Consider the following 14,791-nt stretch of genomic DNA (forward strand, 5'->3'; position numbering starts at 1 on the left):
ACTTATTTCAAAATAAGTACTTGACATCCCTTTATTCTGACATCCTAACCTCCTAAACATCTTCCAGGCTTTCTCTTGGAGACTTTTTTCACTCCTACAGATAAAGCACCATTTCAGCTTTCACCTAGGTTACCCAGAGTTGCTTTTACCCCTCCAACTGGTTTCCTTTCACATCTAGTCCTCTTATCGGTCATTTCACATCTCCCCAAGGCTCCCGCACTTTTTTTTTCCCCTAAGTTCATACTTATCTCCAGTGCTAGAGGTCCTCCATCCACCTTGTAACCTGCAGCCCCAAGGTATATTCTTTCTTTCCTGACTTTTAGGAAGGGCCCAACAACTGAGTAAAAACACTGACCAAGCCAAGGAGAGGTACTTGCAACACAACTCCCTACTCTTACATTATGAAGAGTTACTCTTTACTCAACTGTTTCCTATCATTTCCTTTCTCCCCAGACTGTTACCACTCTACTCCCAACCATCTCAATAGCAGGAAATGTTGATTTTGTCATTTGTCTACTTCTTTTTGGAGAGATTTCAAGCAAGCAATGCAACTAAAATGGAAAAAGAAGAGAGAAGGCAGAGATGGAGTTCCTCAAGTAGTTCCTGGCCTCAGCTTACTGAGACAAGTCCTTGTAAAAGGGATCAATCCTTTTAATGTTATGGGCTACATCTGGCACAGACTTGATACGCCCAAATGTTCAACATTAACTCCCTAAAGCAAGTTAAGGAAGAAAATCCAGGTTTCTTAAAATAAAAAGGGCCTGCTAAGTTACGAAATTCCAGCAGATGGCAGTCACTTCTGTTTATCGCTCACATCCTTGAAGGACAGAGGAGCAAACCTCCTGGATCTACCCAGCAGAGAAAAGAAGTGAGGTGAACAGAGAACAAAAGCTTTCTAACCCCTTTTCAAAGAGAGATATTTATATTTGTCCAAAAAGTATAGCTATCTCCCAAGAGCTAAGTACAGTTGTACTGCAGTAAAAAGAACATATGGCAGACACAGCTGGATTCCTATATTCAAATTACTTACTAGCTTTAAGAATTCAGGCAATAACTCAACTATTCTGTTCTGCATTGGTAAAATTGTGGCATCTACCTGGTAATGTATTTGTGAGGATTAAATGAGGTGAGATCTATAATATGGTGCCTGCTGCTGCTAAGTTGCTTCAGTTGTGTCCAACTCTGTGCGACCCCATAGAAGGCAGCCTTCCAGGCTCCTCCATCCATGGGATTTTCCAAGCAGGAGTACTGGAGTGGGGTGCCATTGCCTTCTCCGAATATGGTGCCTAGTATTTAGCAAACAGTAAATAAATGTTGGTTCCACTTTCTACCTCTACCCCTTTCGCTCAAGTGCAGTAACATATCCAAAGTAAAACATTTTACTGGCTATTAAGGGTCTTTAGCCATAGTTAGTCCGGAAAAGGCAATGGCACCCCACTCCAGTACTCTTGCCTGGAAAATCCCATGGATGGAGGAGCCGAGAAGGCTGCAGTCCATGGGGTCACTGAGGGTCAGACACAACTTAGCAACTTTACTTTCACTTTTCACTGTCTTGCATTGGAGAAGGAACTGGCAACCCACTCCAGTGTTCTTGCCTGGAGAATCCCAGGGACGGGGGAGCCTGGTGGGCTGCTGTCTATGGGGTCGCATAGAGTTGGACACGACTGAAGTGACTTAGCAGCAACAGCCATAGTTAGTCTAAAATCTAATAAAAATGAGGTGCTGAGGAGAAAGAGAAAGTAAAGACAGAAAAAGTAGGATGCAGGTAAGGCTCTCAAAAGGGTCCACACCACACATGTATACGCATGGCTGAATCCTTCCGCTATTCACCTGAAACTATCACAACATTGTTAACTGGCTATACACCAATACAAAATAAAGTTTTTTTTAAAAACGAGGATCTACATCAAAGGTTCCCATACCTCAAAACTTAGCAATGACTTTTAGGACTCAAGGATTAATCAGATTATGAAATAGCGCACCTAATATATGACAACACAGTGACTAACAATGAAATTCTTTTATCGTTTTAAAGAAAGTAGAAGAAAAATCACACACATTAATAATCCATGATGCCAAATTTCTGAGGAATAAAAATTTCCTAGCTAGGAGGGATGCCTCCTTCAGTTTTTGTCCTATTAATATCAATAAAAAGCTTCTGCTCCTTTACCAACAAGTCTTGTACTCAGAACTGACCCAAGTCTGGGAGCACCACCCACTCAAGTGTGAAGGGCTGAAGCTTCCAAACACAGCCCGTTTCCTGTGATGCATCTTCATCTCAGTGGGGACATGGTCACTGGCCAGGGAACCCGTGGCAGGGTCCAAAGGGCGAAGGAGCAGCAGCCGTCTCGGAACACTGAGAGGTGACAAAGGCTCACAGCCTGCAGACTCAGAGCTCTGTGTGGTGGCCTTCCGCCTTCAGCAACTCACTGGGCTTCATGAAGATGCCTTCCATGGCCTTCCAGTAGTTGTTCTGGCTTGGCTGGGCCATGCCATGCACCTCTTTTTGCCCACTGATGGGTCGACCATATTGTTCTCCTGTGACAGACAGCAGAACCTCAGTGGAAGAATGCTTGAACCGCACCTCACTGTCCCTCACCCAGTAGGGCCCATTACAGAGCACTGTCCAGTCATCCAGATAATCGCCTTCACCTTCCTCACCAAAAGCACTCACTTCCTGGAAGACACAGATAGGTAGCAATATTAGTATAGCTGACACACAGGCTTGAAAAGGGGAGGGAGGCAATGGAAAGAAAATGAGGCTATCCAAGAGTGAAAAATAAAAGGCTCTCCAGTGTTGTTTAAAAATAAATTACTTTGCAAATAATCCTCTACTTGCCTTATATTTTCTATTATAGTCTGAAAACACTTTACCTCTTATCACTTGACTTTAAATATGCCTACCTCATTCCCTTAACTAGACATTAAGTGACCTGATGAGAAACACAAGTTAGAAATGGGATGGGCTCTGGAGACAGGCAAACCTTGAATGTCAGCTTTGTCCCTTTCTGTGTAACTCCTTTGCGGTTTCGTTTTCTCCTCTATAAAGTGATGATGATAATACCTTACAAAATAATTGGGAGAATTAAATAAGAAATATTAGCTGAGCAAAGTATAGCAAATTCTATTGTCCACTTGTATTCTAATCCCATTCCCCATAAGGTCAAAAATTCAGAGTTTCTATAACAATTTTAAAAGTTGCTAATATTTCAGACTACATAATTTTTTTAAATTGAAGTATAACTGACCTACAACACTATGTCACGTCCAGATGTACAACATACTGACTCAATATTTCTATACATTACAAAACGATCACTACCAAACACATGTAACTTAAAAATACACTTAGAGCTATAAAATTTTATAAGAAACTACATGTAATTAATAATCCTACTACTATACTTGTGGACTTCCCTGGTGGTTCAGATGGTAAAGTGTCTGTCTACAATGCGGGAGACCCAGGTTCGATCCCTGGGTCGGGAAGATCCCCTGGAAAAGGAAATGGCAATTCACTCCAGTACTATTGCCTGGAAAATCCCATGGACAGAGGAGCTTGGTAGGCTACAGTCCATGGGGTCGCAAAGAGACACGACTGAGCGACTTCACTCACTATACTTGTATACTGGAACTGAACAAGTAAGTAAATGGATGACAGTGTTGGGAGCCAGGTATCTCACTGTTAAGAGTAGGAATTTACAAATACGCAGAGAGGAGGCTAAAATGATCTATGTGGCAATGGATTAGAGTTGGAGATATCAGTAAGAACTCATGTTTAACTTATAGATACAGACAGTTACATATACGACCACTTATAGACATGTATATATACACATACAGGCATGTTATTTCTTTGCTTTGGCAGGTGAGAGGGTCTCAAAGAAACAAAACCCCAGTAGCAGTGAGTTCATGCAAGGCCTAGATCTTGTTTTCTAAGAATACTCTTCTCCAATAAACAGAAGCAGGACTCCGAAGGGAAATAGCTGAATCTAGGACTGGGGAAAGAAATAGACAAGATAAGCCCATAATAATTTAGTGCCATAAAGTAAGGAAGCCATACACAAAGCCAAACACAGCCATACACAAACACAATGATGGGAGCATGTCAAATGGATACAGGAGGCAACTGAAAGAGCTCCCAACGGCCAGAGTTGGAATGTGAGCAACATAATAAAGACAGCGGTATTGGATAATAATTCAAAGTACATATAAAAAAAAATCCAGGAATCCATATCAAGAAGTCCATATCGATGTAAATAATGATTGAATAAATACAGAAAAAACAAATCTCCCATGCAGAAGAATTCCAAATAAATTATGTAGCTCTCCCACCCTAGAGGAGGAGAAGCGTAACTCCCTACTCAAGTAAGGGCTTTGCACAGTGACACAAGAGTCAGAGTTCTTCGTCCGAAGAGTACAGTATGTAAAGGTGAAAGATGACAAGAATAACTTTACCAGACAAACCTGAAAAACGCTACTTCAGCCAGGTCATCAATATCAGCAGTCATAAGATACTACGTACCCTTGAGAGAGGAGATGAAAATGGTACTTTACCTCTGTGGTCTACCTCCCCAAAACCTTTATAAATCTGGTCTAATCATAAGAAAAGATCAGACAAATTCCAACAGAGGAGCACCCTGTCGTATACCTGATTGGCACTTCTCAAAACTGTCAAGGTCAACAAAAACAAGGAGGATCTAAGAAACTGTCACAGCCAAGAGTAGCCTAAGGAGACAACTAAATGTAGTGTGGATGGGCTCCTGGATCAGAAAAAGAACATTAGGTAAACATAAGGAAATCAGAAGGAGCTATAGACTTTAGCTGATAACAATGTATCAGCACTGTTTCATTAACTGTAACAAATTTGCCATACTAATGTTAAAAATGTTAACAGGGAAAACTTCCTAGAGTGGAGGTGAGAAGAAAGCACTCATTAAGGGAGCCACATACTCAAAAGTTCAAGGCTTTAAAAAAAGGGGGGGAGGGGCACAATTCCTAATTCATTCTCCTAATGTGGTTAGTTGACATCATTAGAAAATAATTATACTTTTTATTGCAAGTTTGGAAAACATTGGGTTTCTTTATTGCAAGATTCACCAGGATAACTTAGGATACACTAACATATACCTAGCCTCTCTTTCTGCCTCATCTCTTGATCTAGATGTAATCTCTATTTTGACCAGAAACAATTTCCTTCTCCTTATAAGACAGGCAATTCTTCAGGTCTGCACAGAAGAGATTTATACCTGGAAGAAAAAGGGCTAAGAACCAAGATATCAAACCACTCAACTGAGTAAATGCTCTGTTGAGCAGCAGTGACTCATAGAACGCCACCTCACCTGGTTTCCAGAAAGAGGTGAGGTGAAATGGTGACTATGGAGGTTTCGGCCAGTGTTGACGTGTGTCAGCCGGATAGGCTGACCGCATCTGATGGGAGTTCCCCTCTCACACACTGTGGCTGTCTTCCCTCGTATCCTCCAGTAACTGTTGCTGTCATCCACAGAGGTTACACCTGTCACCGACTGCTGCCCACTACCTGTAGTCAAAAAAAAATAAGTATATATAAAGGACCAGTCAGAATGGCCATCATCAAAAAAATCTACAAACAATATATGCCAGAGAGGATGGAGAGAAAAGGGAACCCTCTTGCACTGTTGATGGGAATGTAAATTGATACAGCCACTATGGAAGACAGTATGGAGATTTCTTAAAAAACTAGGAATAAAACTATCACATGACCCAACAATCCCACTACTGGGCATACAGCCTGAGAAAACTAACTGAAACGGACACGTGTACCACAATTTTCATTGCAGCACTATTTACAATAGATAGGACGTGGAAGCAACCTAGATGTTCATTGACAGATGAATGGATAAAGAAGCTGTGGTACATATATACAATGAAATATTACTCAGCCATAAAAAGGAACACATTTGAGTCAGTGCTAATGAAGGAGATGAACCTAGAGCCTATTATACAGAGTAAAATCAGAAACAGAAAAACAAGCATCATGTACTGACGCATACATATGGAATCCAGAGAGATGGTGCTGATGACCTATTTGCAGGGCAGCAATGGAGACACAGACATAGACAAGAGACTTATGGGCCCGGAGCCGGGGGCAGCGGGGGGTGGCTGGAGGGAGGGAAGGAAAGGGTGGGATGAATGGAGAGAGTAGCATGTGAAAATGTACCAATGTAAAATGGATAGTCAGTGGGAATTTGCTGTGTGACTTGGGGAATTTAAACTGGGGCTCTGTGTCAACCTAAAGGAGTGGGATGTGGTGGGTGGTAGGAGGCAGGTTCAAGACGGAGGGGATGTGTATACTTTTTACTGATTCATGTTGATGTATGGCAGAAACCAGCACAATACTGTAAAGCAATTACCCTTCAATTAAAAATAACTACATTTAAAAAAATTATTAAGTTACAGATTCTTCTCTTCTAACCTTTATCAATAAAGGATTTTTATATACAAGGAAAAAAAAAGGAAAAGAGAGTGAGCTCAACTTGACTCCTCTCTTTCCTCTGGCTAATAATGTGCCCTGTGTCATTAAAAAGGTTTGGAGGAATGGGAAGGAAATCCTATGTGTCATAATATTTTTTTCTTCTATGACATTAAAACATGTATGAGAAACACAACGTATTTATATAGTATCAGTTACTGTATGATGAACTATATTTAAGAGTGTACCATATCAGAATAGTCCAAAAATTTGCATCAAAGGGCACTAAATAAATGAACATTTGTGGTTTTCTTGAAGCACAGGCAGTGTTTAACCTGTATACAGTAGCCTGGATATCCCCCAGTATATGTCAGTTATCTCATCACATTTTTAAATGTTTGTAACATTATTCAACGTCCACTATGTATTACAATCTACTACCTGCAGTCAAAAAAAAATCCAAAATTTTTATTACAATCCAAGAAATTTTTTTATCCTATTTCACAATGAAAATGAGACCAGTTTTTGCTGTCAACTTTAATCCAACAAGCCATTCAGTTCAGTTCAGTTCAGTTCAGTCGCTCAGTCATGTCCGACTCTTTGAGACCCCATGAATCACAGCACGCCAGGCCTCCCTGTCCATCACCAACTCCCGGAGTTCACTCAGACACACGTCCATCGAGTCAGTGATGCCATCCAGCCATCTCATCCTGTGTCTTCCCCTTCTCTCCTGCCCCCAATCTACAGTTATCAATTCCTTTAAGTAAAGTATCAACACATTACAAAAGTATTCTTAAGTCATTTAAATTTGGTTCATAATGATTACAGAAGGTATGACTTTGCAGGTTAAAAGGTTATCTTACCTCTAAAAAGGTTAAATATATACCTAAAGACTTGAAAAAAGAGGAAATATACAAATAATAATTGCTAACTAGCTAACCTATATTTGAGCACTTACTAGGTGTCAGATACCAACTCAAGCCTTTTATTTGAATATTCTTATTTGATACACTCGTCTATTCTGTGGGATAGGTTTTACTATCATTGCCCCCATTTTATACTGGAGTGTTAAAAAAGATGAATAATATGTCCAAGATTACACAATCCCAAGAGACAGTGCAGGGTTTGAACCTAGGTGGCCCGACTACAGCTCTTAACCACTTGGCTTCCCACAAAGCTTTATTTACTGTCAAGCTCTCCCAAATAGCCCACTCATGTAAACTCCAGGGACATTCTCTTCCCTACGCCTCATTTAGTACTCAATTCTTTGAAGGTACTACATATTTCCCAGATGCTCTCCTCAGTCATTCTTGCCTGTTCCTCCTAGCTTTCCCTTCAGTCCTTAGCCCTGTCAGACAATAACTTTTCAATGACACTTTCCATTTACCACTTAACACACAGTGTTGTACCATAGTCCACAGTTATCTGGGTGAATGTTTATGACTAAACTACCACTTTCTCTCTTGTTTCTTCTACTCAACCCAGTGATTTTGTACATTTTTTTTAAGGGTAAACCAACTCTCCCTCCTTAATTCCGGTTCCTGCCGTAACAGTTCTCTGGGTCCTCACTGCTATGCTTCACTAAATCGCAGTCCTCACTTTCTGCCTCTTAACTTTTTCACATTCTGTTCAACCCTGCACTTCCTCTCCCATTCTTACACTTAGGGATTACCCAGAGTTCCATCCCTGGCCTTAGACATTCTTAAACAATGGTTGGGGATCAGGACAAAAGCGTTTACATGTGCTTCAATGAGCTTTTCAAATGATTCAAATTGACACCAGATTGCAAACCACAGTTCATCCTGGGCAATTTTCTTTACTCTTCCCACATCTTCAGTCACCACTGAGACAATGATGTTGTACTTAACTCTCCACCTCAGGCTCAGCACAAATTTCTCTTCTGAGCTCCAGACTTGAACCTGGTTCTCAAATCTGGCTACCCATCAGGAGCATGTGAAGAGCTTTCTAAACCTATAGATTCCTACTGGCAGGTCTCTCTCTACCCACATTCTGACTCGATTTAGTAGATCCAAAGTAGGAAACCAGATCAAATTAAAATACAATAAACCTTACATATAGTAGGTATTCACTTAATAATCAAAGATTATTAAGACATCCCAACAATGACAATTCAGTTCCTCTTCTAGTCTAACTGATCAGACAGGTTTTGGGTATCATGAACCACGGACCCATCTGCAAACTACAGACCTATATCCATCTAAGAGAACTCTTTCCTCTCTTAGCTAATAGCATCATCAGTTAAAGACAGAAATCTAGCAGTCATCTTACACACCTCTCACATCTCACTAGCTCAACTTTTTTCCTCTCCTTTCTGTTTTTGTTTTCCTGTAACGTGCTGACTGTCACACTACTGTATTTCCTGTATCTAGAACAACCTTAGGCACACAGTAGTTGCTCACTAAATCTACACTGAATGACTGAACCTACAAAAACTGCTGACTTATAGATGAACCCACAAGCTAAGCATTTTAATTTCATACATTAAAAAGCCCTCGAAATAGTTTCCTCCTCAATTCCAGTCGAGTCCTTTAGTTTTTCTTTACAAGGGCAAGGTTTGAGTGAAAAGAGGCCAAAGCAAGAGTTGAAGAGCAAGTGTAAGATGGAAAAGAGCTAAACAGAGGGTTATAGTCTCTAAAGACTGAGGTCTTGGAAGACTTCAGCAATGTAACAGCACTTACTGTAATTTTCTATATGTCTGTTCCTCCTGCCCTGAGTACTGCCAGCCTGCAGTAGCTGAAAGCAGGCTTTGAACCTGGACAGATTTGGATCGAACCCCGTCACCGTCATTCACTAGCTGCCAAGGCCTTGAGCATGCGATTTATTTGAGTGTTTCCTCATCTGTACAGTGAGGATAATAATAGTCTATACCCCGTAGTGACGTTGTAGTCTTTAAAAGTAATTATGTAACATGACTGGCACGAAGCGCACCAGACAGAAACTAGGATTACGATTAAGATGCCTAAGGACCACTGAATTTTCGGACTCGGCCTCCAGACCTCAGGAACCTCCCTGGGTTCCCCTAACCTTCCGAGACCACACCCCTCAGAGTTTCTCCAGGCCCCGCCCCCTCCGGAGCCTACCAGGCCTTCCCAGCCCACCCGAACCCCGGTGGCCGTACCTGACCCGTAGCGCACGTCGTGTGAGTGCAGTCGCACGTTGTGGCGCGTATTGAGCAGCTTCACCACAGAACCGCACGTAACGACAGCCAGATTGGACGATCCCACAGCACTCCACAAGCCCCCGAACAACAGCAGCGACACCACAGCCATCCTGGCTGTATCGCGGAGCCCCTAATCTCCGAAGAAACTCCGCCCCTGCCCGGAAGCGGAAGCTGCGGGCGGAACCACAGAGAAGAGAAAAGGGAGAAGCCCTAGCCTGGTCTTTATGGTTCCTTGCTAGAGAGGCCTAAGGGACAAGCTAGGCTTGGTTGCTTCCGCCCCGCTTAGTTGTTTCCCGGAGCCCTGTGACAACTGCCTTCCTGAACCGCTTCGGCCAGATAACCCCTTCCTCTGGCGAACCCAAAAAAGCCGAGTGGGAGAAGAGAGTACGAACTGGCCCGCCTACTCCCAGTGACAGGGCGCCGGAAGTGACATAGCACGTTGACGCAGCAGCAGCGGCGGCGGTGGCGGCGGAGGGGTCGTGCGGTGGGTCCGTACTATCCTTTCCCAGTCTCGGTTCCACGACTCCATTTTCCTCGGTGGGGGCTTAGAGCACCAGAGAAGCGGCGGGCCTCAGGCAGGTAAAGTTTAGACCGGAAAGCGTGTCCCTCGAATGAGTCAGGTAGGGAGCCAGGCTCCTAGGGCCTGGTCCCGTAAGGGACGAGGCACTGGGGAGCCGTATGGGGGAAGAAGAGGGGCCTCTGGCCTTCCCGACTCTGTAAGGGAGAACGGAGAGGAAAGCGGGGTAGTTGCTCAGAGTCTCAAGGTTCTCCCCAACCCTGTGCCACCCGGAACCCATGAGTTGGGTGGCCTGTTGTGTCAACAGACTTTCTGGGATGCCGTCCGTCTCTCGCAGCTTCTGAAAACTGGGCCACGCGATAGGCTTGGGAATGGAAAGGACCTGGGGCTTCCAAGTCAGGATCAGGTGATCGAATTGTTTGTCCCGGGGATGTGAAACCTACGGAGCTTTGAGCAACTCGGTCATCAGGCTAGAGGGCGATGCCAAATTCCATCTTTTTTCATGTTGTTGAATAATATAGTTAGAACTTTCTGTAGATGGCTACATTCCCTGTGGCTCATTGGTAAAGAATCCGCCAGCGTTGCAGGAGGCACAGGAGATGCGGTTCGTTCCCTGGGTCAGGAAGACCCCCCTGGAGGAGGAAGTGGCAGCTCACTCCAGTATTCTTGCCGAAAATCCCAGGGACAGAAGAGCCTGGCAGGCTACAGGCCATGACGTCGCAAAGAGTCAGACACGACTAAGGAACTTAACACACACAGGCACACACATCTATCCATCCATCAAACGCCTACCACACATATCAGATTGGACTATTAAGTTAAAAGTTTATTTTCTTCCAGTTTCTGCCTTTCTCTTCAAGGACTCCCTTGAACCAGCCGAAGCAGTTCATTTCCCGTGTTTGTTGCAAGTACTGATGCTTATTTTTCTGTTATCTATCCAGAAATACTTTTGTAGAAATTCACTGTAATATCAGAAGTAGCAAGGAAGTATTAAGTTACACTGCTGCTGTTAATGAACATGAAGAGTGTAAAGAATTTTTAATTTAATCTCTTTGGAGGAAAAAAGTTCAGTTTGACCTTTTTAAGTTCAACTGTTTATCTGAACATTGCTGATTTTTGTTTTCTGTGTATTGATTACAAAAGTATGATTGCTCCCCCATCAGTTGTGAATTTAGAGCTCTTTTACATTACTTGCCCTCCAACCAGTAGAAGTCTGAAACATTTGAAAGCTTATTTAGTTGGTTTGGGTGGCTGCTAGATCAGATTAGCATGGTATTGCTACCATGATTTAAAGAGGTTTAAATCTCCTCTGGGAACTAATCACATCAGGAAGTGGTACAGTCACATTTTGCAGTTGAATTTCCTTCAGAGTTTGATGCTGGGTTTTCTGCATGCTTCCTTCAGATGATCCAGTCCTGTGGCTTTAAGTACCATCTGAAAGCAGGCCTCTCCCAAGTTTAATCTCTAGCCCTGCCTTCTCTCCTCTGTGTTTAAGAATCACACAAGATACCTGTTTAACAGCTCCATTTGAAAGTCTCTTAAACATCTCAAACCTGGCATAAGAAAAAGAAACTTTTTTTTTCCCATCATTCCAAACCTGGTCTTCCCTGCCTTACTGAGTGGTACATGATGAGAGTACCAAAGCCCGACCTCTTTCTAATTAACGACTTAGGTCTTTCATTAAGTCTTGTCACTTCTATCTTCAAAATGTGTTTCAAGTCTCTCTTCTCCGTTTCCTCCCTGTTCCAAGCCACCATCATCTTTCGCCCAAGGTCCCACAATACTATCTTCAGTTTCCTCTGCTTCCACCTAGAACCTCTCCCAGTCCATAGCAGGATCAGATCAGATCATGTCATTTCCCTTTCCAGTGGCTCTCTGTAGCCTTCACAGCCCAGCTCGAGCAGGTCCCTTCTCCCTCTCACATTCTTCTGCCTTCACCATTCTTTGGTCACATGCCCTTGGGATATGGCCTGCTATGTTCCAAGTTCTTGCCCACCTTTTCTGCCAGAAACCCCTTCTTCTGGCTCTGCATACTGCAGCCTACCCGTGCTTCATGTCTCAGTCTAAACTAAGTCTCTCAGAGGGGAGAGTGTTTATTTCCTTCCTATCATTTATAGCCAGCTTTATTTTGTTTGTGGTCTGTCTCCTGGACCAGAATATAGTTATCCTAGGGGCAGAGATTTTGCCTTGTATATGCCTGGTGTGTAGTAGACACTCATTAGATATAAGTGCTTACTGAATTAGCAAGTAAACTACTAAGTCAGTTCTTGGTTTAAAATCCTGTAGGACCGTCCCAGCACCTTTCAGTTAAGAATCCAAAATCCTTCAGAAGATCCTTGTGACCTCACCTCTGACTCATGGACTCTCTCCAGTCAAACCAGCCCTCACTGTTCCCACCTCAGCATATTCTGAGCCTTGTGCCGGAGCTCTTTTCTCCAACGGTGCCGCTCCTTGAACCACCTCCAAAGAAGCCAGCTCCTCTACTTAGTTAACTCCATTTTCCTTAAAAAAAAAAAAAAAATTCCACCTTACTCTTAAGGTCTTTCAAGCCACTTGCTCAAAATCAGGTTAGAATCCTCTATTACAGGCTCCCACGGTACCTTTGCCATCATTTCTTTAAAGACCTTCCATACTTGTAGATCAGGGGTTACCAAACTAAGGCTCCAAAATAAATGGGCCAAATTAGGCCACTCCCATTCATTTACATACTGTGTCTGCCCTTGTACTTTGAGGACAGATCTACTCCTTGGTGTTAGAACAGGAACTATCTGCTCCCAACCCCCTCTCCATGTTGCACAGGATTCAGTAACTGTTGCAGGGATTCTGAATCTGGTTACATATTGTTTCTGCTTTTCTTTTATTTTTTTCCTTATCTCCAAAGGAAACATGGAAAGAAAAAAATAAATTAGTTATTATGTTTTAACAATTATTAACAATAGTGGCATTGAAAAGATTGTAAGAGGGTTATTTCTTATAAATAATGGTGTGCATGTTAAAATGATTATAGGTAAAATTCTAATGATGTGATTAAGATTTTTGATAACATAGTTCTGAATCCCAAATTTAATAAAAGAACTTGTCCTAAGTGGATTCTGAATACTTTTGTCTATTAAGCTCTTAGGTTTTTGGATTCCAAGTTGGGTAGTCATTTGTGAGCGTCATTGGAATAGTCCTAGGCTCTTGCTCATCAAATGCAGAGTGTCTTATAGTGTAAACGCCACACCAGACTTCTGGGGCTATTCTTCAGACCACTGGGCCCTTTCAAACCTTTTGCTCATAGGTTTTGCTCATGCTGCTTTTTTCTGACTTTTTACCTCCTCTCAACTCAGGCATCACCTTTTGTGAGGCGTTCTCTGACGACCTCTGTCTTCACATTGCTTTCATAGTTCTCATATGTAACTGCCATAAAACATTTATTATGCTTTGTCGTAACTTCATTTACAAGTTTTTTGTGAGGTGAATGTGAACACGCGGGTCAAAAGCATATTTTACTTTTGTTTTTATACCCAAGTCCCAGCACAGAGCTGTACCCTAAAAAAACAAAACTGTAAATGTTAATTGAAGCTGCCAGTGGAGGGAATTAACAGACATCTTTTTGCTCTGGTCTCCTTTTTATTGCCTCCCTCACCGTCATGTTCAAAGGGAGGGACTGCAGAGGGCCTCCCCTGTGGCAATCTGATCCCAGCTCCATTCCTCTTCCAGAGAATGTCATGGTAACCGACAGCCTCTCCCTTTGAGCCACATCTTCTGCAGCTGTGCTTCCGCCTGGAGAAACCTCCTTTCACTACCCCACTGCCCTTGTGGATCTGTTTCAGTAGCGAGTTTAAGTTTAGAGTCTGAATATGGGAAAAATTCAAGAGCCTAAGTACTAAATACAAAATCCAAACAACCTCAGAGTCTTCTCAGATGTCATTTATTAGTGATAATCATAGAATAATCGGTGGTGGTTTTGTCCTGGAGTAGTTGCTGCTGGCCACCCTCAGCCTGCAGTGCTGCTGCAGCGCCCTCGGCACATCCTGCTCCCCCAGGTTGCAGCAAATCAGGATTGCTTCTGGCATAGCCTCTAACTGGAAGTCTTGGCAGTGAGCTAGATTGGGGGCCTTTCCCAGCTATATAGCACGGCACGTACTTCATTGCTAACCTAAGGGATGGGAGGAAAGCTGCGCGCAGCACAGAGCACCAGCTTCCCCCAGAACAGAAGAAAGCCATTGCTTACATTAGGTAGACTGACTATTTCTCTCTGCTAAGTAGGCTGTAGGGCATCTGGTCTGGAGGAGCCAGCATCTAGTGTGAAGATGTTGAGGCCTTAGAAGACTGAATTTGTGGATCTGATAGCCTAATTAAAGCAAGCGGTGTGTGGGGGTGCTGTACCCAAATCTATTTTTAATGACTCAGCTTAGGGCTGAGGGGGAGCCGTATTAAAATTAGAGTACCACATTTAATTGGCAGAAGTTTTAGATACGCTTCTCACCTTTTGGGTGTACTCAGGATAATGACCTTAAGGAAATAGATCTGGGGGGGGCGGGGGCATCAATCTAACCAAGGCTTCCAATATCACCATCCTGCGGGACTTAAACATGGTTTAATATAGGGGGCTCCCATACTTTTTGATCTCAAGACCTCTTTATATTCTTGAAGGTAATAT

At 42.9% G+C, this 14,791-nt stretch overlaps 2 protein-coding genes across 3 annotated transcripts in view; one reads left to right on the forward strand and one right to left on the reverse strand.

The window, feature by feature from the left end:
• Nucleotides 1-2,043: 2,043 nt before the first annotated feature.
• On the reverse strand, nt 2,044-9,966 carry SDF2 (stromal cell derived factor 2). Its single transcript, XM_068978267.1, has 3 exons — nt 9,588-9,966; nt 5,340-5,536; nt 2,044-2,677 (listed from the first exon to the last, which is right to left on the reverse strand). The coding sequence occupies exons 1-3, from the start codon at nt 9,736-9,738 to the stop codon at nt 2,390-2,392; spliced, it is 636 nt and encodes a 211-aa protein (XP_068834368.1). The 5' UTR covers nt 9,739-9,966; the 3' UTR covers nt 2,044-2,389.
• Nucleotides 9,967-10,116: 150 nt separating this feature from the next.
• Nucleotides 10,117-14,791, forward strand: part of SUPT6H (SPT6 homolog, histone chaperone and transcription elongation factor) — a 30,645-nt gene continuing 25,970 nt past the window's right edge. For both annotated transcript variants that reach the window (XM_068979232.1, XM_068979231.1), the window contains exon 1: nt 10,117-10,208. The gene's annotated coding sequence lies outside the window, so the exon portion shown is untranslated. The remainder of the gene's footprint in view (nt 10,209-14,791) is intronic.

Source organism: Capricornis sumatraensis, chromosome 8, assembly GCF_032405125.1.
Source record: "Capricornis sumatraensis isolate serow.1 chromosome 8, serow.2, whole genome shotgun sequence".
NCBI classification, from domain to species: Eukaryota; Metazoa; Chordata; class Mammalia; order Artiodactyla; family Bovidae; genus Capricornis; species Capricornis sumatraensis.

Coding starts and splice junctions, on each gene's coding strand:
- SDF2 (XM_068978267.1), bottom strand. CDS start 9,738: ATGGCTGTGGTGTCGCTGCTGTTGTTCGGGGGCTTGTGGAGTGCTGTG. Junction 5,537..9,587: donor CGACGTGCGCTACGGGTCAG/GTACGGCCACCG, acceptor TTTTGACTACAG/GTAGTGGGCAGCAGTCGGTG. Junction 2,678..5,339: donor CACCTCTTTCTGGAAACCAG/GTGAGGTGGCGT, acceptor TGTGTCTTCCAG/GAAGTGAGTGCTTTTGGTGA.